This window comes from Vombatus ursinus, unplaced genomic scaffold (assembly GCF_900497805.2).
Source record: "Vombatus ursinus unplaced genomic scaffold, bare-nosed wombat genome assembly UNPS02000582.1, whole genome shotgun sequence".
Lineage (NCBI taxonomy): Eukaryota > Metazoa > Chordata > Mammalia > Diprotodontia > Vombatidae > Vombatus > Vombatus ursinus.
In genome coordinates this window covers 554,544-582,337 of record NW_020940360.1, presented here as the reverse complement: position 1 = coordinate 582,337, position 27,794 = coordinate 554,544, and the positions used below count along the sequence as shown (strand labels likewise).

At 36.2% G+C, this 27,794-nt stretch overlaps 1 protein-coding gene across 1 annotated transcript; it reads right to left on the bottom strand.

Annotated features, from left to right (window-relative positions):
* Positions 1-19: 19 nt before the first annotated feature.
* Positions 20-25,968, bottom strand: IRAK1BP1 (interleukin 1 receptor associated kinase 1 binding protein 1). Its single transcript, XM_027854130.1, is given in 7 exon segments — positions 20-1,811; positions 1,898-2,028; positions 12,874-12,939; positions 25,254-25,666; positions 25,669-25,793; positions 25,795-25,835; positions 25,873-25,968. Coding segments are annotated over 7 exon segments (1,140 nt in total). The 3' UTR covers positions 20-1,543.
* Positions 25,969-27,794: the final 1,826 nt, after the last annotated feature.

The following is a 27,794-nucleotide window of genomic DNA, read 5'->3' as shown; positions in this document are numbered from 1 at the left end:
TCTTGATACACCTCTAGGAAAGAACTGGAGGGTAGGGAGATTTATAGTCTGCTCAAGCCAGTTGGAATCTGTGGATAGAGAGTGAGACAAGTATATAATTTTCCAGTCCTCCATTGCCTTCCCTGTGTGCAGGCATATAACTCACATATGTGACTTTGTCTTGAAAGGGAAGTGCCCAGAGTGTTAAAACCAAAGTGGCCGGAGGAAATCCTTGTTTCTAACTCTCTTAGATCCTGGTAAAAGGATGGAGCTTTGTACCCCTCGTGGAGTATGGACCCACAGCTGTTAGTGCCATGACAGGCCAAAATTCTACTACCAGTTATGGTTCTGCAAAACACTATATAAAGTGCTGAGGAGATTCGAGAATAAGGTATTGTCTTTACTCTAAAAGAACTTACAATAAACTTTTTTCCTTTCTCCTTCAAATATATTTACTGCATTTTAGAGCTAAAATCACTACTTATCAGTCATTTATATAAAATACAAACTTCAAATAGTCTTATTTTGTTTTTTGTTCTCTTCTCTTATTCCATCCCAGCTCTTCCTTCAGTCTGCTCAAGACTGTTTTAAAGTTTCCCTAATGTAGTATCATCCCCCAAATGCTGAAAAAAACTTAAAAAATCTATTTTTGTAATGATCATTTGCCTACCATAATGCATCATTCTCTCCCTACAACTAAAGCTAAGGATGTACCTCTTCCAGGTAAATGCTCACTTACTCTATTCTTCAAGCTTGACTCCAACCTTACCTTCTACTCACTTTTGTAGTTGCTCTATTAGCTTAACTTTGGTTGACATTTAAAAAAAACTATAAGCTCCCTGAAGCAGTACTGTGTATCCCTTTAACTTGAAACTTAAGGCCCAATAGTGCATGCTGGTGTTCCACATTTTCAGTTTTACAAATTTCATCAATAAATTACTTTTACAAAATAAAGTTACTTGGTTTTTAACTGAAATCCAGTTTTTTTTAAGTTCATTTAATATTTGATAAAGTATTTAGTTTTGGCAGTTTTGGATTGTAGTGCAGAAGCTGAAACCACATTTAAATGTAAAACTGTAGTCATGTGATGAAGTGAAGCAGATTAATTTATGATAATACTGCACTAAAATTAATATTTAATGCATCTACTGAACATGGTATAAGACTAAAACAAACCAGTAAAAATTGAATAGAAAGCACTCTATAAACATATCCATGAAAACCAAAGTCTAAAAGTTTTTTTTTTAAAATTCCAGAAAAGAGAAAACATACCTAATAATGCAAATTCTGTTCGCATGGTCACAAAAAAGAAAAATGTAAAAAGAATGACATTACAATGAAAGAAGAATGTGGGGAACATGGGAATGAAACTGAAAATGAAGAATACAAAGAGTTTAAGTATGCTGTGGGGTACATTTTTTTAGCTGACAGATAAAATTTGGCATTCTACATAAAATATTAATCTTAGTATAAAGAAACTATAAAAATTATACAAATTTAACCATGGTTTTAGGCAATTAGATACAAAGATACAAAGACAAAAAAATTTTGGTTATAAAGAATTTTAAGTCTTTTTTTTCTTTTCCTTTTTGTTAACTTCAAAGTTTAAAAATACCCTGGAAGAAGCATATATTGTTGCACTTTGGATTTTCTGTTGTATACTTAGTGAACCTGCTAGGTCAGATAACTGCTGATTGTCTATTTGACCTTCCCATTCTTTCGTTTCCTCTTCTTTGATTAATAGAGGTTTTCCAAGTGACTGACCAACAAGCTGACAAACTTCTTGAGCTTTTCGCCATGCATTCCCAACAGCACAGAGAAAGACTTGGCGTCTTGGGAATAAAAAACACAATAATATTAATGACAATTAACAAGCCATATAACAGAATTTTTTTTTTTAACAATTTGCTTAACTTACCTAAGATTCTCAATAGCTTCTGGTGTATGGTAAAACTGAGGAGGACTGATGATAACAGAACTATCTAGCTTTTCAACAAGAAGGTTACAAACATCCTGCATTTTTCCGAATTCAGTGAATGTAATGCAGACCTATAAATGAAAATGAATTAAAGTTATCTTTTTGTGAACTGCATTGTTTCAGGTTTCTCTGAGTGTAAAGAGGAAAAGTAGAACACTAAGACATCAGTTTGGAGTAGAAAATAGTGCAAAAGACAAATTATAATTTAGTAGTCAACTTGCATTGATTAAGCATCTATATGCCAGGCACTGTGCTAAGTGCTAGGGATACAAAGGCAAAACTCAGTTCCTGCTCTCAGTGAGCTCAGTCTAATCAAGGAGATGACATTCAAATAAACAACTATGTACAAAAAAGATATATACAGGATAAATTGGGGGCAGTCTCAGTGGGAAGGCACTAAGCAGTACTGTCTATTATCCTTTTAATATGAACTGGAAAAGGCTCATAGCAGTGTGTTTTGAAGAAACTCAGGGAAGCTAGGAGGTGGAGATTAGGAGGGAAAGCATTCCAAGTATAGGGGTAGCCAGAGAAAATACTAAGTGAGTAGAAAGAGCACCTTATTTTAGAAACAGGAAGAAGGCCAATATCATAGAGTGGCAGAAAAAGGTTAAGGTGTAGGAAGACTGGAAAAGCAGTAGGGGACAGGTTATGAGGAGCTTTGAACACCAAACAGAATATTTTATACTTGATCTTGGAGGTGACAGGGAGCCCTTGGAAAGGGGGTGTGTGTGTGTGTGTGTGTGTGTGTGTGTGTGTGTGAGAGTCATGGTTAGAACTGAACTTTATAGAAGGTTCCTTTGAAAGCTGAGTGGATGATGGATCAGAGTTGGGAAAGACTTGTGGCAGGCAGACCAACTATCAGGCTCTTGTAATAGTTCAGGCATGAGGTGATGAGGGCTTGCAAAAAGGTGGTATCAGTGTCTGAGAAAAGAAGAACATACTAGACATATGCACACAACATATATTATGAAGGTAGAAATGACATGACTTGACAAATGATTGGATTGGGGGGGCTGGTGAGTAAATGAAAGGAGTCAAGAATGGGACCCTGTTTTGAGTCTAGGTGACTAGGAGAATGGTGGTGCCTGTGACAGTAATAGGAAAGTCTGGAAGGGAGGGAAGGTTTTTAGGGGAATGATGAGTTAAATTCTGGACTTGGTGGGTGTTTAAGTTGTTTATGGGTCATCCAGTTTGAAATTTCTAATAGGCATTTGGAGATTTGAGACTGGAGATTGGAAGAAAGGTTAGGGCTCGACAAGTACATCTAAGAGTCACCTGCATAACATGATAACTGAAACCATGCAAGCTGATGAAATTACTAAGTGAAATGATAAAGAGGGAAAAGAGAATGGGGCCCAGGAAAAAACATGGGGGACACCCACATGGATTCACTTATATCTATATTCTCTCTTTTAATAATGCCATCCAAATCTTGAATTATCACTTCTAGGCATGTTTTTTAAATTTATAACACTACTTCTCTTCAGAGCTTCAGGTCCCATATTTCCAACATGCAAATTTCTTCATGTGTCTCACATTTATGTGTTTCATATTTCTAACTGCTACTTATCCCCTTCGGATGTCATATCAGCACCTAAAACTCAACACATACAAAGCTGGATTAATCCCACTGCCCTCAAAAATTTCCCCTCCCCTCAACATCTCTATATCTGTTGATAGCACATCCATCTTCTCATTCCCTCAGGCTCATCACCTTGGAGTGATCTTTCAATAATACCCCCTTCTTCATCCTTTATAGCCAATCAGTTGCTAAGTCCTGTTGATTTTACTTCAGAAATCTTTCTTATATTTCCCTTTCTTCTTACTTCACCTACCCTAGGTCAGACCTCCATTACCTCAAATGTGGACTACTGTAAGGAGCCTTCTACCCAGGCTTTCTGTCCTGTCTTTCCCTATTCCAATCTGCCCATTATAATGTTTCAAAATTTTGCCAGGAATTGATGCCAACAGTTTAATTTAGCATCCACTACTCCCCCCACCCTTAAAAAAAATCAGTACACTTGTCCTTCTTTAGTCCTGAGGTACATTCTCAGTTTTCCACAATCTTTCCTGATCCCTAACAGTGACTCAGCAATCACACCTTACCAATTCTAATACCCTGGGATGTAGTTCAAGCCTTTTGATTTGAAATCATTGAGGAAAGCTAGGTCCTCACTTAATATTTCATCTATCTGGGATTTCAACTTTTTATTATATATTTTGTCCTAGTCTCTACCATACTAAAGATCATTCTCCTTGAAAGAGAAAACAGAAGCAAAAATTTAAAAGTTTTGCCTTCTCATTGTCATCTTTTGTCACTCTCTGTCATAGCCACAGCTGCAATGAACAGTGGTCCTATCCAGTTCTCGGTTTTTCTCCTTTTCCAACATAGCTAGAAAACAAAAGCCCTATATCATTCATTACTAGTCTCAACTTATTATTAACTTTAACACCTGATCCTTTTTAAAGGACCATGTCACTCTTTTTGTATTCACCCTCAGTTACCTGCCCTTCCATCTTCTATACACAGCTTCTTCAAGTCTGAGCTGGTTGATGAATTCCTGGTGTAGCCACAGTTTCACCTGTTTTTCATTAGGATTGTGGTTTTTTTCAGTCTTTAGAATTTTATTCTTGAGAGCTTCCTATCCCTTCTGGGCTGATTTCCCTTGTAGAATTTGGAGCCATGTGATATTACCTGTATATTTTTTCTACACTACTTGAAATCTTGGGTGCAGGTCAGACTATGGTCAATTTCCTTTTCATTATCACAAATTCTAAGATTTGTCACAAGCCTCAAAATTTTCCCACCAGTTCTTCTTTGTTGGTCAAATTCAAAAGCCTTCCCTCCTAATTACTTTGGATTTATTTTGTCTATGTTTTGTATTTACCTATTTGAGTATACGTTTGTAGTATACAGTATATCTTCTTATACTATAGGTTACTGCACTGCTCCCTTTATTATACTACTTTTGAGTAAGTCATAATCTTCAAGAGCCACATTCCATTCATAAGTCTGATTCCTCAAACTGAGAATTTACTTAGGAAAAAAATGTTTCCTTGCATTTGGACCTCTACCTAGTGCCTCTGCTTTATGCATTTGCATACACACTTCTGAAGCTATGAATCTTACTGCTGAATTTCTTCTATGAAGACAGCCTCATCTATTACTTAGCTCCAAATGTTCTGGAGTCCTTTTCTTTCTTATGATTGTTATAATCACCTACCCTTAGACATTATCTAACATAAATTAGAATTCTCCCATGCCTCATCAGATACTTTTTAAAAGTATCTCTTCTATTTTTTTTTGGTCTTAATTTCATTTTTTTTGCATGTTAATGTTATGTTTATTCACATGCGATAAGTTTTTGTTTCTTCAATTGCTTTTGGGATATCCTCTTCTTTTTAGCAGTCTCCTCTTCTGGCTTAGGAGTGATTTTTCCAACCCAGTAAGAAGCATCTCAATATGGCAAGGAAACTTACATATGGGTTGATTCAGTCATAAGCTCTCTAAGTATGCTTATGCATTTTGGTGACCTGTTGATCTGGATGTGCTCAATGACAAGACAATCTACATCTAAAACTTTCGGATTACTCAATGAAGTTTTAAGCCTGTACAGCAAAAATGAAACAATTTTTGTGGGTTAACAGCTCTGTGTCCAGCCCCACTCTTTAGTTTGGGCATACCTGACAAATCTATTACTTTTTTATAGAAAAGAACATACTGTTCTTTTATGTGACCTCTTTCATATAGTTGGTATTCTTTTGGATATGCATGCCCTTGATAGTTTGGACAGTTTCAAAGGGTGGACTTGGAGGTTTTAATCCCTTGATTTTCATGATTTTGTGGAATTATGAGGAATAAGAGAATACCTGAGGTACACAGAAAGAGGATATTTTTCTATTCTTTCAAGAAACACTTCATTTTTCCCTGACAATCTGGTGTATTCCTTTTACCTCTTCTTTTAGTACAGAAACCAACTTGTACTATGTGTACCACAGCTATTAAGTGAATTGGAACACCCCCCCCCCCCGCCCCGCCAAACATTGTATACTCTCTTCAGGGCAGAAAATTCTCCATGCATCTGTTAAACCCCAAGCTGTAGATGAATCCCCAAATTTAATCTCTTGCTCTTTGTTAGACCAGTCATACCATCTAAATACTTTACTATTTATTTTATTTTTATGACTAACTATTAAAAATGTGGCTTACTTTGGCTGCCTCCATTTCCTCATGACCATCCCCCACCCTGTACCTCCTTTTAATCTAAAATTTGGCTTTTATCTTTAACCTTTCACTGAAACTTTCTTTGGCCACTAGTAATCTGCTGAAACCCAATGGAATTTTCTTAGTTTTTATATTCCCTACCCTCCCAGAATTATTTGACATTGGCAAGACTTACTTTTCTGCAAAAATTTCTCCCTTTAGTAGAATTTAAACTCCCTCAGTACAAGAATTCTATCTCTATCACCCAGCACAGCATCTGGCACATAGTAGGCATTTAATAAATATTTGCTGCATTAAGTTGAATTCTGTGGAACTGCATTTATGGTTTTCCTTCTATTTAACCACTCTGTTTTCCTCTCCATCTACAGACATACTTTAAGCTCCAACACTTGGTGTTCTATATTAATTTCCTTGGAGTGTGCTCATCTTTAATGGCTTTAGTGACTAGATGTTGAACATAGGATTCTTAAACACATATTTTCAACCTTGACTTCTTACCCTGTTTGAAGCTCTCTGCCAATCTATGTCTGTTACTTGCTTGGATATTTAGTTTAACTTACCTTCTCTAAGAAGTCCTTCTTGATTAACTCCCCCTTCCTCAATTTCTCTAACTCTTCTACTCCTAAAAATATGCATATAATTTGACTTCCAAATGACTTTACTGCTTTGAAACATTTTGCATGTGTTTATTTTATGAAACCAGCAACAGAGCTGGGCACAAAAATTAAATGCTTTTAATCAAGTGACTAAATATGGCTATATTGAAAAAAACCTCACCATTTTGTTACCGCATAGATTTGCTAAGCACTCCTACACCACTACTTCATTTGGGAATATAAAGTTTAATATCTCACAAAACCTTCCCTAGAGTCAGGAAGGTGATAGTGTTTTGGATTTTAAAGGACTTCTTTGCATACAAAATAGAATAGGTTGAGAAGGCAATAAAGCAACTTAAGAGAATATATACTAATTACTAATAAAACTGAAAGGAATTCTATCTGCTGTATTAAGAATTATGAGTTAACTCTAGGAGATGTCTTATGTGGGGAGAAAAAATTCAACTTACCAGTAATAAAAATTCTTAAATAAAATTTTTGCTTTTTTCCCCCCAACAAAGAATAACATACTGGAAAATGATTAATGTAAGATTAGATATTGGGCATTTCTTAAAAATAAGATTTCTAACAATTATTACAATTTAAAAAATTCCACAGTCCCAGCTATAAGGAATCTTAAAATCTGATGCTATTATCTTCTATTCTATTGTTATGGGAGTTTTAAATTTTCTTTTTATTATTTTTTATTATTCGTGGCTCAGGGCCATTCCTCCTGCAATATGTGGTTAACTAAAAGCCTGTTCCTGTTAATATTAACCTCACCTGACTAAAACCTGACTCATGGAATAATAGTATTAAGGGAAGACTTTTGACACTAATAAGACACAAATGAGAGGAAGAATGGAACACAGCATCTTTAAAATCTCCTCCCTAAAATATTTTATTTGTAGAAGAATTTCCCTGATGCCAAGTCTTCTTGACATGTAGATCTCTTTCAATTATCCCATTGTGACTTCTTTAAAATGTAGTTTTGTAAGTGTAGGGTTTTGCAAACTAAATGTTTAATCTATAACTCGATTTAGTTTACCTATAGAGTCTATTTAACTAGGTTTGTTTCCTTAAGGAATGTACGAGATTATGACTTTGCTTAACTAAATTGTTCAAATTTTTTGACACTGAAAGAAGCATGGAATTATGAATCTTTTTTTAATAACCTAAAAGAATGTATGAGATTGCAAAATGTAAAAGAATTATTTCTGTCACTGATGTAATTTTGTCTTTAAAAAGCCTTACCTGAATCCTAATAATTGTTCAAGGATTATTTTTTTTTACTTCTCTGAACCTGTTCTTCAGCATAATAAAACCTAGGTTTTTACCTTTATAATTTCTGTGTTGTGGTAGATATATTTTAGCTGCAGTAACCTACCATATGAATTCAAAAAGGAGATATTTTTTCATAACACAACTATCTTCCTTCTCTTTATTATCACTGATCCCAAAAATACACCTGTAAGGCTTCTAATTAGGAGCAGGTCTTTGATTGTAATGCCATTATAACAGGCAATATTACAAGAACATGTAGAGTTAAAATGTTATTTGAAATATTTACAATAATTATACCTAAGGCCAGTTATCTCATTTGGTTAGGGTTTCATGCTGCCAATAGAAGTCAAAATCTTGTTTAATCTTGAATGATTAAATTACTACATACTGCAGAAGACAAGTTGGCACAGAACATAAGATCAAATTAAATTCTTCTGCAAAGAAATTAAATTATTTGGAGGAAGGGAATAACTTCTAAGCTGTTAAGAGATCTATGTTTAAACAGTTATAAATGCAAACTTGACTAGTTTCATTAAAAATAACTTAAAAAATATTTCCAGTGTCTGTCCTATATACGAAGACCCCCTTCCTCCTTTGGCCTTTTCTGTAGTGGCAGCCAGTAGTTAGTGGCAATCTCCCTCAACCCCACTGGAAACTTTTGCTTCAAGGGGCTCAGCATAAATTGAATTTAACTTGGGAGTCATTTAAAAACCCTAAATGGTCAATTTGTATGCTATTATACCTGGTAGCTTTTCTTTATTCTTTGGTGTCATCAACTACATTCTAGACCTGGGTCAGCTGTCTTCCAAACGTGTGCTACGCATGGATCACAACAAAATACCTCAAAAAACATTCTGTACTAATGGTGAATCAGCTATTGTTAGCTAAGAAAATGAAAAGGCACATATGACACAACTCTAAATTGCTTTTTAAAAACTTTCATAATCTAATACAGCGGAAAGAGATTTAAAGAGGTCAACTGGTTCCATTTGAGACTATGTAGATGAACGCTTAAACTAAGTTCATCCATTTGAGATTTTTAAGGCTCTCTAGTTATAGAAACATATATAGTTATACAGACATCACTAGGATGCATATGGGATCATTATTTTTTAAATAAAATCATAATAGATGAAGGAGGCTGACCTAGGTGGTTAAGATAAAAACTTTCAAAATAATTTGATTCCTAGGTATATTCCCATTAAAATTAAAAACAAAATCATACCTACACTCCTTTTTCCAAATTAAACATTATTGATGCTCTTGGTTACTATGTGAAAAGATAGAGGCATGTGAAATGCCCAAGGCAATTTGCAACAAAGAAAATAGTTTCTTCTCTTTAAATTCATTAGGAGCCCCCAAAATTACCATACTATTAAAAGATAGTTCATTCCCTTAAAACTAGCAGAATCAGACCCAGTGTGAGAAACTGCTTTCTATTTGCACAAAACATGAACCTTTTCATTACTGATTTTGTCTAAAAATTTGCAATGATCTGCCTTAATGAAGTTGGAAAAAGAAACCAAAAAGTCTGAAGTAAAAAAAATTCACTCAGAAATCCAAATAATGATCTTTTTAGAGATACACCCCACATGTTTTGAATTTGACAACTGGCTACCAAAGTCCTAATCAATCTTAAAAACTGTCAAGCTTTTTTTTTTTAAATTCACTATATTTTTCCTCCACTATCACTATGGTCAAAGATGCCACATATTTTAAGAGCAAGAAAAGCTGCGTTTTAATATTGATTCAGTAGTTCTTGGGTAAGGTTTCTTGCTTTTTACATTTCCCCTTATCAGTATGATTTAAAGGCAGTGGAAGTGGTTATTTTTGGAAACACAAAGTGGTGCTGGCAGCAGGTCTAGCAATATAGTTGGGGGTAGGGGAATGTTGCTGTTTCTGCTGTTTTTCTTCAAATTCAGGCACCCTTCTAAACCTAAAAGTATTATGTAGTTTAGTTATATATGTGTTATATCTACAAACATAATGAACACATATTTCAAAACGATCAAAGGCATCCTTTCTGAACTTTCTATGCTAGGGGTTCTTATCCTTTTTTTGTGTTATGGACCCCTTTGGCAGTTTGGTGAAACCTATGGACCTTTCTCAGAATAATGTTGTGAAATGCATAAAATAAAATACACAGGATTATAAAGAATAGCAATAATATTGAAACAGCTATTAAAATACAAAAAACAAAACAACACAAAAACCAACAAAACCAAGTTCATAGATCCCAGGCTGAAAACCCTTGTTCTGTGCCTTGTACAGCTGCTGTTTTTCTCCAAATTTAGAGGACTTGGAAATTTAAAACTTTACAAGGCAGAAAGTAATTATTCATGAACAGATTGGGGAAAAATCAATTTTTAAGGATAGGTATATAGGCCAATATAAGCTTCTTGATTTCCCCTTCCCCACACCTCAAAAACATATCCACATCTTCATTCATTTTCTTCTCTTTTGTTTAAGTCTTTTGCATAAGTCGAAGAGGATAATATAGTCCATCTCCTTGCCAAGGCTTTGATCTCCTCCCCTCTCCTCCAATCTCTTGAAAGCTTGCCCAATCATTTATTGTCTTTAGCTCCTATTGATACTCTTTCCTCATTTCCTGGCAGTTCCTGTTTACTACAAACATGCTCAGACCTCTCCTAGCTTAAAACAAAACAAAACAAAACAAATTTCCCTTTAACTCTGTTACTCTCAAGCTACTCTCTTATACTTCTTCCCTCATTCATTACTAAACTTCTAAGTAAAAATTTCATAATTATCTTCTAATGGCCTTTTTTTTAAAGGTCTTTCATCCTTCTTAACCTTTAGGCAGAATGTGACCACTAAGGCAGAACCACTTGCAAAAATCTTGAAGGATGGCTTAAGACTTGACTGGGGAGAGGAGGAAGAAGGTTCTGGGAAATTTTGTAGAAAGAATTTATGCTTTGAGTAGGGAATGAATAAAAGAATGACATGAATGAAGTCTTGGAGGACAGAAAAGCATGAGGGATAGTGAAGAGACTGGCCTAGTTGTACCAGAATATTTATTTAGGCAATCATTAAGAAAAACTGGAAAGGTAGGTTTTAGCTCCATTATGAAGGGCCTTGAATAACAGGCTAAAGAGTTTAAACTTCTTCACGCTGAAAAACGATCAAATGAATCTCCACTGCCTAGTGACATAATGAAGTAAAGTCTGGGGAAGACAAATAAGGTGCCACAGGAAGAATGGATTGGAGGGAGAAAGACTAGGCAGGAAAGCTGGTTAGGAGACCACTGTTGATTTTAATGGCATAAAAGTAGAAATAGAAAGAAAGGATCATGGATCTAGAATTGAAATGGTCTTTGGATATGATCTAGTATAACTTCCTAATTGTGCAAATGAGGAAATGGAGGCCCAGAGAAGTTATGCAACTTGCTGAAGGTCACACAGATATTAAGAAATCTAGGTCTTTAGACTCTAAAATACAATGTTCTTTTGGTATATTGGAAATAGCACTGGTTCTTGCAGTCAGAGGACTTGAGTTCAAATCCTGCCTCTAAAGCTTACTGTCTTGTCACTTAACCTCTGCAGGCTCCAGTTTCCTTCTTTGAAAAATGAAAAGACAGGATTAGATGGCCTCTAAGGTCTCTTCCAGTTTTAAGTCTATGATCTTGTGACCTTGCTTCTTCAAAGCACTCATATAAACTAGGAGATCATTCATATTCATGAGCACCATGAAAAATCTTTGTGGTTTAAAAAATATTAAGTGTAGGAACAACACAATATTTTAAGTAACTGTCCTAGAATGTGCACTGATAAGGAAAGAATATTTCAATGCTGGGAAAGAAACAGTTCTCACGTGAGAATCATCATATTAACCCTCAGTGATTCATATTAGTGTCATATCTTGCAACATTTAAACAATCCATCTGTATTCTGAAAGCTTTGTTTCTCCTCCACCATTTATTTACTATCTGACCTTGGACTTAATTCACTTAACCCTTCCAGGATTCAATAACTTCCCATGTAAAATGGGAACATCTGCACCTTATGTGCCTGTAGGATAAGCACATCATTTCTTGAGATCTCTTCAAGCTCTAAAATCTTTGATTTCTTGCCTGCAGAGTCAGGGTAGCATGTTTCCTGTGTTCAGAGGGGGAGCACAGACAATATGCCAGTTTGTATGTCAAGTTAATATCATTCTTAGAAGATTAGAAGCTGTCACTAGTACTGTGTTTTAACTATGATTAGAAAATGTTTCTTGTTCATAAGGCCTTGGCCATATAAATGCATCAATGTGTCCTAAAAATGGAAGAAGTTCTGGGAACTAAAGTCTTAACATTAATTGAAAGTACTGAAAAGATTTTCATTCTATTCTGCTTTTTTACTAAGATTATTTCTCTTAAGGGATTCTTAACCTACCATGGGACAATGAAATTATACTGTGAAATAAAAGAATATTGAAGAGTGCTCCAATCTTCCATAAACAACATTAGTTCTACCATTTATTTGGATGAAATAAATTTCCTTCTTGGTGTTTTCAGCTCCCTAGGAGAAAATACTGCTACATAAGTCATTAGGTGCCAATGAACTGCCCTCTCCAACCCCCTCCAACCTTTTTGATTTCGCTTCAAAAAACTTTTCCCTCCAATAAATCTCATTAAATTTCCTTTAAATTCTTAAATATACCAAATCATAAATGATTTAGAGAAAAATGATCTTTTCTCAACATTATGCATAACTTTTCTCCTGTATAAATTAGCTTTGAGGATAAAAATAAATGACAAAATTGCCCCCACAAAGTCATGCTGTTTTCAATTATTTGATGTGATAAATACATACCTCTGCTTCCATGTGATAAGCATTTTCTATTCTACTAAAATCCTTTGTCACAGTTATATTTTCTGCCTGAAACAGAAAGCAGAACAGTATAATTCTTAAAGTCAATAAAACAAACTAAAAGTTTAGCTATTGTATGCTATTCCTCTGAAACAAAATAGAAACCTGAACTTTGGATAACTTATTTAAAAAGCAGGAATGTAGGATATCAAAGGCCTAACATAAGGAGGATATTCTGCTTAGTTTTAAAAAAAATTACCTAAAAAGAGCAGAAGTCAAATATATTCATTCTTTTAAAAATGTACTGGAAAACTATTTCTTCATAACTGCCACTTTGACTTCACCACATAGACACATTTATAAAATTCATGTGATATAGTGTATGCCTAAGGAATTTTATACAGTAAAAAATGTTTAAATGCATTGAGATCTAGTTTTTAAGAAAAGTAAACCTACAGGGAACCTTTTCATAGAACAAAAAAAAATCACCCTTTTGCATACCTTAATTTTTCATATATTATACTGTTCAAAGCATATATGGCATAATAGATGGTACAGTTTAGTGATATCCTCTAAAAATATTCTGATCCCTGTTCTCTGGGAAACTGTACAGCTAAGGGAAGAGGGGAGAGAGACAGCCAAGTAGCTAAAACATGTAATTATTAGCTTATATCCTCTCTTCTTCCTCTTTGTACCTCCCTAAAGGTGTCTGCTGCCCTTTTTTTGACACTGCTCTACAACACTTCTACTAAATGAGTGCTACTCTTTCTTCTGTTTGCACTTGGTTTGTTTATATAGTTTTTAAGTTGGAAGGGGCCTCTAATTCAAACTTCTTATTCATCAAAGCTGCCTCTAATATTCATTCTAACCAGATTTCATCTATATAAAAATGTTAAGTAGAGGGAAAGGAACTCTGCACACTGTGATCTGCCCAAAATACTACAACCCTCCTTAAAGAGACCTTACTGCAGTTACATTTTTTATCTTTGTCTTTTTAAATGGTTCTCACAGTGCCTGACAAAACAGTAACTATTATCATACCTAATATTTTTTAAAGTACCTAAGATATAGCTATCTCTACTCTTCTTCAGCCTACCTAACCAACTGTACTGTCTGAAAAGAGGACCAAAAATATCTACTTTATTTCCTACTACTGAATACATATTCAGGAGAGGCTGTGTGTGTGTGTGTGTGTGTGTGTTTTTAACTGTCCTCTCCACATGAGTTCTTTCCTTTTGTTCACTCTACGAAGCAATCTTGGTTTTTTTTTTTTTTTCATATTTAGTACAGGACCAGATTTTGTTTTTATAGTATTTTAATGCTATATTGAAATGTAGCTGTTTTGAGAATTCTGTAGTTTCAGCTTGTTCCTTCTCACTTTCCAATGCCCTCCCATCCTTAGCTGCCTGCACTACCACCTATTAGGCGTTTTAAAAAAAAGCCACAGGCACACTTTTCTTTAGAAATTAAAAGTATAAGCTTATTTTCGCTACCATAGTAACCACTGTGCCTCTGTCACTTATTTTTGAAGGTTACTTGACTAGTGTGAAAGTTATTTTTTATATAATTGCTTAAAGTTAACTATTAAGGAAACTTTCAGCTTTCTTAAATTGTTGTTTAAAAATGACTTTTGGGTAGTATAGCTATGGAGAAGTGATAAAAGAGGTTTCTTTTCTCTATCTTTAATAGACCTTGAAAATTAATTACATCTTAAATAATTTTTGTTGAATGAACAAAAACTATATCATAATATATTTGTGGTATATTAACTGAAATATTGTATAAAAATCAATTTTATTTGAAAAACTCCCAATTCTTAATGGCTTTATATATTTAAGAACACTGCCATCTTGTGGCTTTGGGCAAAATTGTTATAGAGAAAATATCTAGATTTTCTCCTATTTGATTAAATTGTATGCTTCAAATATATGATGGGGTAGAAATCTAGCATTTAAAAAATAATTTCATAGGAACACTACTGGAAGTAATTTTAATATCCATGACCCATTTACTAAGTGCTTTGGCTCATATGTCCTACTTAAAAGCATTTTCCCCCCTCTTTTTTATGACTGCAAGTTTTCAAGAGGAGTTATCCATTTAATTTTTAATCAGAATATACTTTTAGAAGATCAAAGAAGAGTTTTTTTTACTTCAGTTCTTGAGCCTGCTGTTCATATAATTTTCTCCTAGAAAAGCTATCATTTTAATTATGAGAGCCCCAGGAACAAATTTGTTTTTTGTAGCACCTTAAGGTATGTTTTACTTTTGATGTCTACCTACATGGCATATTTAAACCTCTTTTTTTCCCCCTACTCTGCCTTCCAGTTTTTTAGGTAGACAATGGGGACTACACAATATAATAATAATGGTAAATAATCTAGAACTGTAATTTCACATTAAAACCAAATAGCTACATCATCAACAAATATCCATTGATGTCCTACTATGCACAGGCACTGAGAAAGACAACGGGGAATATAAAAGCATATAACATTAGGTTTTTGACTTAGAAGGACTTATCTTCCAGAGATACAGATAAAATACACACATAAAAGGATAAATAAAACTGCAAGGTACCATGTTCTAAATGTCAAATATGTGGTAGAGACAATAAGTGTTCTAGGAGTTCATTGGTAGTACACGTTATATCTTGTATTGAGATTACAGAACCACTGCTAATAAACAAATAAATGAGCAAAAGTAAATTCTGAAGCTGATCTACGAAAAGGGTACCAGACTAGTATCAGAAGACCTGGGTTCCATTCCCTCCATCCATCCATCTATCTATCTATCTATCTATCTAGTTCCTAAACCTCAGGTTAAGAATCCCTATTTTATAGGATCACAGTTCTGGAGCAGGAACGTCCTTCTGGAGTCATCTAATTAATCTCCTCACTACAGAGTGGAAAAATCATTTCACTTCCTTGAGCACCTTTCCTTATCTGTAATATGAAGACAATATTTTTATTATTTCCTTTACAGACTTACTTTAGTAGTATTACTACTAGTACCATGAAAGTGATCAAATAAATTAATATATGCAAAGTATTTTGTAACCATAAAGCATAAATGAGTTATTTTTATTAGAAAACACTAACATTTTTCATCATAGATGATAAAATTAAAATGTCTATATGACATGAATATTAAACATTATACCATTAAACAATTAGAAGACAACCAGATCATGTAACTTCTGCAGATATGGTTGGGGGTAAATTATTAACCAAACAAGAAAAAGAGGTAATCACAAAAAAGAAAACAAATAATTTTGATTATGTTAAATTGAATAGATACTGCAGGAACCAAATTAATGCTGCTAAAATAGGAAGACATTCAGTTTCTGCTAAGGATCTGATATTGGAAACAGAGGCAACAGAAACATGTAAGACCAAAGGTCATTCCCCAATAGGTAAGTGGTCAAAGGATGTGAACAAATAGTTCTCAAAAGAATTGAAATTTTTTTAACAGTCATATGAAAGAATGTTCCATGTAATTAGTAATGAGACATGCAAATCAAAACAACTCTGAGATTTTACCTGATACTCAGCAAATTAGAAAAGAGGTCAAAAATTGGAAATGGTCGACATTGGTGGGGGAGAAGGTAAAAGGAAACAAGCATTTATATGGCACCTACTACTATATGCCAGTCACTGTATAACATGCTTTACAAATACTATTCTCATTTGATCCTCACAAACAACCATGAGAAGTAGGTGATATTATTATTCTCATTTTACAGTAGAGGAAACTGAAGCAAACAGAGGTTAAGTGACTTGCCAAGGGTTAGAGAGTTAGTAAGTGTCTATGGTCACACTTGAACTCATGTCTTCCTCATTTCAGGTCCAACATTTTATCCACTGTGTCACCTACTTACTTTTAATATTGGAAGGGTTGTGGAGAGACAAGTATACTAACGCACTGTTGGCGGAGCTGTGAGTTGATTCAGCTGTACTATATCAACCATCCTGGAAAGCAATTTGGAACTATTCAAAGAAAGTGACTAAAATATTCGTACCTTTAACCTAGAGATCCCACTGTTGGCATATACCTGCCTTTCCCTCTCCTCCTCTATCTAAAAGGAGGTTAATACTAAAAAGAAAGGCTTTCTATACACCACAATATTTATAGCAACAATTGCTATATGTATATAATTCTGAAGCAACAAACTGCAATATAGCAAAGCATTAGTAACAAAGTAGATGCCAATCAAATGGAAATGGCTAAACAAGTTGTAATACATGAATGTAATGGAATATTACTGTGCTGTAAGAAATAGTAGGATGAATATAGAGAAGTGTGGGAAGACATATGAATTGATGCCAAGTGAAGTAAACAGAACAAGTCAATCAATCCAATCAAGAAGCATTTATTAAGTGATCATTATGTGCCAGCTGGGCAGCAAGGTCACATAGTGGATAGCATGCCAGGCTTGGAGTTAGAGATACTCATCTCTTCCTCAGTTCAAATATGGCCTCATACACTTACTAGCTGTGTGACCCTGAGGAAATCACTTAACCCTCTGTGCCCCAGTTTCCTCATCTGTAAAATAAGCTGGAGAAGAAAAGGGAAAATCACTTCAGTATCTTTGCCAAGAAAACCTCAAATGGGATCATGAAGAGTTGGACTTGACAGAAAAAGACTAAACAAAAAAAAAATGTGCCAGCTACTATGCTGAATGCTGAGGATATAAAGTAAGGCAAAAATCTGGTTCCTGCCCTCAAGGAGCTAGTATTCTAGACAATATATTCAATGATGACAACATTGTAAATGCAAAGAACCACCACCACCAAACACAGAAAGCTAAATACTGTGAAATTAGGAGTTTGGCCCCAAATAAGAAATATGAAAAGGAACCTCTGTTTGATTCGGTGAAGAGCTGACATACTATAAATTTGGGATATTGCATACAATCAGACTTTTCCATATGTTGGGGTATTGCATAAAAGTCAGATTTTTCTCCATATGTTGCTTGGCTTGGCTGAACTGTTTTCCCCTTCTATTTTATTCTTTGTTAAAAGGGATGACTCTCCTGGACAGGAAGCAGGAAGGGATATCTGCTCTGGGAAATGTAGATGACATTAACACAAAAGATTTCAATAAAAATTATTTGAAAAATAAATCAAGGTATGATTGTTCCTGAAAGCAATTTCTGACTAAGAAGTTTCTAAGTGAAAATGGCCATTTATGCCCTTCTACTGTTGTGAAAACTGAAATTGTTCTTAGAGCCCCTGCCATTAATGTCATAGGAAACTACCATCATCAGAGTCCTCTTTACCACCTATTCAATGCTGTCACTACCACTTAAGCCCCAATACTTACCAAATAAAAGTAATTTTCCCACTCCCAACCAAATAAAACAAAATTTATAATTGCCATTGCGGCTGATGGAAACCTTTGCCTCCCAAGAATCATTATTATGGACGCTATTAGAATTCCTTTTCCAAGTACTTAAGGAAATGTGTTTGATTCAGTTAAATAAAATACATATTTAATCTGAACTGGTTCCCAACTTCTAGTCTCTCCCTTTTATAATGCATACTTCATATAGCTGTCAAATTTATGTTCCTAAAGCACCAGGATGATCATGTCATTACCCTGCCTAAGAATCTTCAGTGGTTTTATCCTATTGCCTTTAGGATAAAATACAAATTCATAAATTATCATTTAAAGCTCTTTATGACATACTTCTTACCCTTTCCAGATTTATTTCAAATTACTTCCCTTACACACTCTAAGATCCCAGCCAAACTGCCCTACTAGCCTTTCCCCAAACTTCACAACTTCCTCTAACTTCAAGCCTTTGCACAGGCATGCCTGAAACTCATTCCCTCCTTATATCAACCTCAGGATAGATCCCTAGCTTTTTTCTCCCTAGTTGTCAGTGTTCACGCTCTACTTAACTTACCTTTATTTACTTGTCTCTTTTTAGGTTATATCACCCAGGAGAATGAAAAGCTTGGGGTGTGTGTATACGTACACACACATATATGGTGTGGTTCAGTTGTTTCTGACTCTTCATGGCCCCATTTGGGGTTTTCTTTTTTCTTTAACATTTTTCCCTCCCCAAATACATGTAAAAACAATTTTTACATTCATTTTTCTAAAATTTTGAGTTCCAAGTTCTCTCCCTCCTTTCCCTCCCCCGCTCATTGAGAAGGCAAGCAACTGGATATTGGTTATACATATGCAGTCATGCAAAATATATTTCCAGGTTAGTCACGTTGTGAAAGAAAACACAGACCAAAAAAAAAAAAAAACAAATAAAAAGCAAGAAAAATAAAGAATATGAAGAACAAGTATGCTTTAATCTGCATTCAGATTCCATCAGTTCTTTCTCGGGAGATGGATAGCAGTTTTCACCATAAGTCCTCTGGAATTGTCTTGTATTACTGAGAATAGCTAAGTCATTTACAATTGATCATTGTACAACATTGCTGTTGCTTTGCACAATGTTCTCCTGGTTCTGCACATTTCACTCTGCATCAATTCATGTAAGTCTTTCCAGGTTTTTCTGAGAGCATCCTGCTCATCATTTTTTTCACTTAAATAGTATTTTATTTTTTTCTAACTACATGTCAAGATAATTTTTAGCATTCATTTTTATAAGATTTTAAGTTTCAATTTTTTCTTCCTCCCTCCTGCCCCTCCCCTCTTCCTATAAAACATATTTCCATATTAGTCCTAATTGTGAAAGAAGAAAAAGATCACAAGGAAAAAAAACATGAAAAAGAATAAAGTATGTGAAAAAAAGTATGTTTCCACCTGCATTAAGAGTCCACCAGTTCTTTATCTGGATGTGGATAGCATTTTCCTTCATGAGTCCTTTGTACTTCTCTTGGATCATTGTATTGTTGAGAAGAGCTGAGTCATTCATAGTTAATCACACAATGTTGCTGATACTGTGTACAGTGCTTTCCTGGTTCTGCTCATTTCACTTTGCATCATTTCATACAAGTATTTCCAGGTTCTTTTGAAATCTGTCTGTTCACCACTTCTTATTGTAGAATAGTATTTCACTACATTCACATACCACGACTTGTTCAGCCATTCTCCAACTGACGGTCATCCCTTCAATTTCCAATATTTTGCCACTATGAAAAGGGCTGCTATAAATATTTTTGTACATGTGGGTCCTTTTCCCCTTTTTATGATCTCTTGGGATACAGACCTAGTAGTGGTATTGCTGGATCAAAGGCTATACACAGTTTGGTTGTTTTTGGGCATAGTTCCAAATTGCTCTCCAGAATGGTTGGATCAATTCACAACTTACCAACAGTGCATTAGTGTCCCAATTTTCCCACACCCTCTCCAACATTTATAATTTTCCTTTTTTGTCATATTATCCAATCTGATAGGTGTGAGGTGATACCTCAGAGTTGTTTTAATTTATATTTCTCTAATCAAAAGTGATTTAGAGCACTTCTTTGTATGCCTACAGATAGCTTTGATTTCTTCATCTGAAAACTGCCTGTTCATAGCCTTTGACCATTTATCAATTAGGGAATGACTTGTATTCTTATAAATTTGACTCAGTTCTCTATATATTTTAGAAACGAGGCCTTTATTAGAGACACTTGCTGTAAAGATTGTTTCTCAGCTTCCTGCTTTCCTTCTAACCCTGGGTGCATTGGGTTTTGTTAGTGCAAAAGCCTTTTAATTTAATATAATAAAAATTATATATTTTACATTTTGTAATGCTCTCTATCTCTCGTTTGGCCACGAACCTATAACTCACTTAACTTCTCTTTTAAGAATTTAAATGCTATTCCATTTGATGCATATATGCTTAGTATTGATATTACTTCATTGTCTATGGTACCTTTTAGCAAGATGTAGTTTCCTTTCTTATCTCTTTTAATTAGGTCTGTTTTTGCTTTTGCTTTGTCTGAGATCAGGATTGCTATCCCTGCTTTTTTTTTTTCATTTCAGCTGAAGCATAATAGATTCTGCTCTAGTCCCTTATCTTTACTCTGTGTGTATCTCTTTGCTTCAAGTGTATTTCTTTCTTTCTTTCTTTTTTTCTTTTTAGGCAATTGGGGTTAAGTGACTTGCCCAGGTTCACACAACTAGTAAGTGTCAAGTGTTTGGTCTGAGGCAAGATTTGAACTCAGGTCCTCCTGACTTCAGGGCCGGTAGTCTACATCTTGCTAAAAGGTACCATAGACAATGAAGTAATATCAATACTAAGCAGGGTTAGAAGGAAAGCACTTACTAGCTGTGTGACCCTAAGCAAGTAACTTAACCCCGACTGCCTCACTAAAAGGCAAAAAAAAAAAAAACCAAAAAAAACCATCAGTAAAAACAAGAGGGTTGTTCACCATCTGCACACCGCTTATGAACATGCAAAGCACAGCCTCTCATATAGTATCCAGGACAGTAATGAGATTGACTCCCTCTATGAAGGTATCGACTTCTATACATCAATCACCCAAGCCTGTTTTGAAGAGCTGAATGCTAATCTCTTCCATGGCATGCTGGACCCTGTGGAAAAGGCCTTAAGACATGCCAAGCTAGAAAAATCACAGATTCATGACATCATCCTGGTGAGTGGTTCAACTTACATTCCCAAAAAGTGTTTACAATCTAATTAGCAGGCATAAATGATGCAGATAATATACAAAAGGGGTAGGCACTATGAGGGACATCACCATAGTTGGAAGGCTCAGTTAAATTAGGTGTGAACAGTTAGGGAAACTTGCTCAGCCAACTATCATAGAAGAGTATTATTTCCTTCCTTTATTTGTGAGTAAGCAAAAGAATGTGAGAGTGTCTTGATTAGTAAGAGGTAGCACACGGTCTGGGATCAAATCCCAGTTCTGATACTTATTACCTTTGTAAACTTGAATGAAGGGTAAGTCAACTCAGCCTCTCTGGGCCTCAGTTCCTCATCTGTAGAATGAGCGGGTTGGGCTACATGGTGCCCCTTTCAGCTTTAGATTTCTGATTCTATGTGAACCTTTTTGGGTCTCAGTTCTTCAAGAAAAATTGTGGGGGTTGGCCATGACACCTTTTCCAGCTTTTAAGGTCCTTTCCAGCTTTTAAGACTATGATTCTAGTTAGTTTAAAACTCCCATGTCCACTATTAAAAAGCTGTAGGTCTTAGCTCCAAGTTGTCAGGCTCTCATTGTTCTATGGGCTGTGGTCTTCTTTAACACACAGGCCTTTATGTCCCTAGGTTAGAAGGTAATTTAATTGTTTGGTAGAAAAAGCCCTAAACTTTGAAGTTGGAGACCTACATCCTAGTTTCAGCTCTGCTACTAGCTGTAAAACTATAAGCAACTTTTACTGATATCACTTTCCTCATCTGGTAATATGACAGGGTTAGACTAAATGGTCTTTTAAGTTCTGTTCAGTTCTAAATTTGATAATCTGGTTTAAAAATCTGTTAGGTCTGTGTCCTGAATGATGAACTCAAATACAATTGCAGTAAGTCACACTTTTACATATTTATTATTATAAGCTTTTCTATTAAATATGCAGATTTATGCAACAATATATTATTATTGTGAACCCAAGACGGTAGAGCTGCTGGCTTTTAAGTTTTTATTATATAGCTCTGTGTTTTATTTAAATATTGTTTATACTTAGTATCCAACAAGATGATGCCCTAGCAGTCAGATGCTATTTATTTAGAACTGGGGGAAGGGAGGAAAGTATATACCAAATATACTAAGTACCAATCTGTTTTGGACTTATATCAATTGTAATAATGATGTTTTGAGACTACTCTCTTACATCTCCTTCTGAACGTCATGATAGCTGGAATCAGCCAGGATACTCAGCTAAAGAAACTTTATTTTTTTTTAAACATGAACACAGAGTGATATAAGTACCATAAGCTATCTTGAAAAGGGCATATATAAAGGTCAACAGAATTCTCTCCCCCCAACTGATAAGGACTTTAGTTCTGTTAAACATACTGTAACATTTTTCTGTCACAGAATGTGAAATGAGAATATGTTGTATATAGCTGCGTTTGCAATGTAGTTGCCCTATACTTTTGGCACATTTGCTTTTAAGTGCCATTTGCAAAAATAGTGACAATCTAAATCATTAAAGTTTAAAAGTGCCCCATGACTTTGAAAACCTTGTATGATCCATTCCAAAGTATAATTTAAATGACTTTTTGGATTGTCTACTGCTTTGAATTATCCACATGACTGCTTTCCTTCATTGGCACAGATAATTGGGAGATTACTATTTTATTTTACTTGCCCTGAATACTGAATTTCAGTACAATTACAGCAGAACCAAGTGACTTCTTTTATATCCTAGCAGAAGATAACTCCTCATGATCTCAATATACATATTTATGCAAACACTGTATATACAGTGGCTTTTTAACCTTTGAACCAGATTGTAACAGAGCTTATAGTTGTCAACTTTTTTTTTTAAGAAATTATTTTTTGGCTATTTTATAGGTTATTTTAACTTAACAGGTACTTAATACACATATAATATTGTGAAACCTTTTAAAAATTTGTTATCAACTTACTTTCTACAGTTATCTTTTGTACAAATGTCAAATGACTAACATACAAATGTATTGGACTTCAAAATTCAAGTCTTTGCTCATCATTGGTTTAAGTAGAGCTTTCCTAAAGCTCTGCAAATATCCAACATTGAATAGGAAATATGAGTAAGTATTGATGGCAGAAAGCAGTTATGAACTAGAAATCTATCTACTGACCAGGAATTCTTAAGCATTTTTTGTGTGATGGACCTCTCCGGCAGTCTGGTGAAGTCTATAAGTACATCTCAGAATAATGTTAAATTAATAAAACAAATATAGAAATCTATCTATTTATCAAGTTCCTAGACCCCAGGTTAAGTAGACTCTAACACATGTCCAGTATTAGATCTAGGTAGTAAGGAGATTTCAGAATAAGACATCAATAAAGACTTTATTATTTTAGAAGATTCAGCATGGTATTGGAGAAAGAGAGAGTTGTGGACTCAGAGTAAGGAAGATATGACTTCAAATCCTGCATCAGATGTCAGCTGCATCATCCTGGAAAAGTCAGGCCTCCAAATGCTTTTCTGCCTCACAATAACATTTTATCTCTTTGGGATGAGTGAATTAGCCATGATCTTCTATTTTAAGAGGTGTGACCTACTTAAAAAAATTTAACTAAAACCCCTAATATGTGAAAATCAGAGACAGAGACAGAGACAGAGGGGTTGATAAATTACAGGTTGATTGCATTAGAAAAAGATTTTCTGGGCATTTGTGTTGTACAGATTATTAACTAATTGATAAGAACCTGGGGGCCAGAGAAATTGTGTTTGCAGCACTTCCAAGTGGAGATCAATCAAAATGAAGATTAAGCATCTTGAAAAGTACAATGTAAGTCATTGAGGAAATATAATTGGGTAATAAAATTCAATTTGCACAAAAAAAAAGAAAAAAAAGAACTCCTGCTATATAGGATCACAGATCTGGAGTGGGAAGGTCCCCTCTGGAGTCAGCTAATTAATCTCCTCTCACTACAGAGGAGGAAACCTAGATTTAGTGAAGGTTAAGTAATTTATCCAAGATAGCAAAGTGTTTTGAACCAAGGTCCATTGCTCTTTCCAGTGAACTATATCGCTTGGCTTGTCTTCTTTAAACTACTATGGCTAAAAGTTAATTACTTGTTTAGTACTGGGGGAAAATAGTGGAGTATTTGGATAGTAAGGCAAGGGCTTGTCTTAAAAACAACATACGAGCAAATTCTGACTAGACTAGATTCTGTTTGAGAGGCACTGGGAATACCCACGAGAAACCTGAAAACGGATATCGTCAATGTGGTCAAGGGTAACCCTTGCTTCCCACTACCAAGGAGCATTATTTTTATTTTTTCTTCAGGAGGTCTGCGGGTAAGTGTTGGGACCCATGATTTCCGTCCGGTGGGGAACTCCAAGTATGGCAGCTCCCTCTACCGAGGCAGACGGACTGAATTAGAAGGCAAAAAGAGTTTTCGCATCAGCCTGCAACTTTTCGAAATTTAAACGCTCACCATTTCATATGTGTGTTTAAAATTTAAAAGCACAAATCAAAATTTTAAAATAAATCAAAGGCAGCACCCCACCCCTTGTATTTATTTACATTTTTCAGCAGAGGTTCTTAACTTGGGGTGCATGAACACTAAAAAAAACCATTTTTTTGGGGAGGATAACTTTCGTTGTAACTGGTTTCCTTTGTAATCCTATGGATTGTATTTTATGCACTTTTAACGACATGATTCGTAGAGAGGACTCAACCAGATTGGCACAGAGCTCCGTCCCTCCGTCCCCCCCGTCCCCATCGCCCATCCTCGTCCCGCCATCCCCTCCTCCTGGGGGCCGCCCAGGCTGGCTCGGCCCCGCGGCCCCCCGACCACCTGAAGCGCTCCTGTCACCTGGATGCCAGGCTTCTGCAGGCTCTGCACGATGTAGTCCAGGCGGCGGCCCACACTGTTCTTGGCCTCGGCCGCCGAGTTTTTGGTGCTGCTGACCTTCACCGTAACTAGTGCCCGGTCCGGGCCACACGACATCTCCGCCGAGCCGCTCACGTGCACCTCGCGGGCCGGATTCTGGGCCGATGGCGGTGCCGAGGGCGCGCACAGGGGCAAGTGGCTGCGGAGGTTCGGCAGCGTCTCCCCGGCGGCGCCGCAGAAGCCATCCCGGCCCCTCTCGCTTAGCGGCGCCAGCTCGGCGAACACCCGGGACAGGGCAGCCGGTGGCCAAGGCATGGAAGCCGACCTCAAGTCCCCATGGCAACCGCGGCCTACGGTGTCTTGGGAGGGAAAAGGGGAGGCGACCGGCCGCCGGCGCTAGTCCCCGAGCTTTCGCTGTCGCGCAGGGAATTATGGGAAACCCTTTCTCTCTTCTGCGGGGCCAGCCCTGGCGAGCGCTTCCCGTGGCGTTTTCGCTGCATCTCGGGCAGCTGCAGGCGGGGGAGGGAGTGAGGGGAACCCCGCGGACACGTTCCGCGTCGTCTTCTATCCGTCGACCCTAGTGGGCCCCCTCCGGGGGAGCCTTTTCCGTGGGGTGCAGGCGCCAACCCGTTGTGATGGCTCTGGGCGCTTGTCTGTAGTGCAGTGGGCAGCGCGGGGCTTGGAGGACCCGTGCCATTTCACGGCTTTACCGCTCTCTGTGCTCTTGCTTCCTTATTTTTATCTTAGAAAATGGGTTGGATTAGATGACCCCTGAGGTCCCTTCCAGACAGGAGTATGTTAGTAAATGTTTAGCATTCAGGACACACATTTTAAAATTTAAGTTGTGTTATTAACACTTTCCTAAGTAGACAGTGGGAGCCTGGAAAGCCTGGTTAGAGTTGTTTCCTGCACACCCCTGCTTCCATCTCTCTGTGATCCTATGAACCCTTCTACTTGAACTATTGCAATAATCTCCTCACTGATCTCTCTGTATCTAATCTCTTCTCCAATGCATCCTTCATAGACCTGCAAAAATGATAAAGGGACTGGGCCTAATGGGTCACTCCCTTATTCAAGGAGCTTCAGTGGCAGCCTAGTACCTCTAGGATAAAATACAAACAACCTTTGACGTGTAAAGCCCTTCATATGCTGGTTCTGATCTGTTTTTCCAGACTGATTTTTACATCTTTTCCCTATTCCAACCAAACTAGGCTAATTGCTGCTCCCCATTACATACATCCTATCCCTGACTCACTTATCCCTTAGCCAGGAATGTTTTCTCTCTTCACTTCTGACTTTTGGAATCTATACTTCACTTCAAGGGTTAGCTCAAGTGCCATCTCTTACAAGAGGCCTTTCCTTATTCAGTTGTTAGTGTCCCACTCCCCAAATTTACTACATTTTTATTTTGTGTACTTATTTCCCCCTCTCAAAAAGTTGCTACAAAAGCTTTACATACATCATCTCATTTAAACCATACAACATTCTTTCATTTAAACCTTATAACAACTCTTTCAGGTGGATAATATAGGAATTTCCATTTTTCAGTTGAGGAAACCTAGGCTTTGAGAAATTAAGTGACTTATGCATGGTAACATAGCTAGTGACTGGGGTAGGATTTGAACTGTGGCCAAGTATGGAACTCTATCCACTATTTTATGCTGACCCATGTAATATAAACTCTACGAAGGCAGGGATTTTATATCTCTCTACTACTCAGGGTCTACTACAGTGCCTGACACATAGTGGGTACTTTAGATGTTTGATACCTTAAATTGTATTGAGTTGGTGGCAGAACTTGGAAGCCAGATTAGGAGTTGGTAGTTCACTAACATTTATATTTCTTAGACCATATTTAAAGAACTTGAATAATGCCTAAAAGTCCCATATTATTCCCTCTGACATATATATGTATTAATCAACTAATAAGCATTTACTAAGTGACAACTATAGTGCTAGTTATACAAAGAAAACAATAAAGAATCTTTCATTGTCTCTGTCAGTATCTGATCAACCTATAGATTCAGAACTTTAATTTGTTATGAATTCATAGTTTTAAATAAGTGTCAACCCTGGTCATAAATGACCGAAGAGTCACAGAGTTTATGCAACCGCTGGTAACTCCAAAAATACCAAATTGCTCACACAGGTTATCACAACCATAGTTAACTCTGAAATAACAAAATAAAATTGAAGAGCTAATAGTGGTCATAAGCAAAAAGCTTTCTTTATTCCATTGGAGGAGGAAAACTAGACACATGTACTGGGGCTCTCTCTAATAGGGGACCCACTTTAATGTGGGCAAATCTCAATACATATACTATTGGCTACACAGTGAACTGTAGCCCTAACAATGAGGGGTAACAGCAACAATGAGACAAGTTTGATTCATAGCAGGGCTTTGTGACTGGAACATGGATACTGAAGGGACTTGTATGAGGTCATAGAACACCTGGTGCTGGTGTGAAACAATTCTGGGATTTTTCTGTGGCTGAATTCGTCCAGAGAGTGAGCACAAAGGAT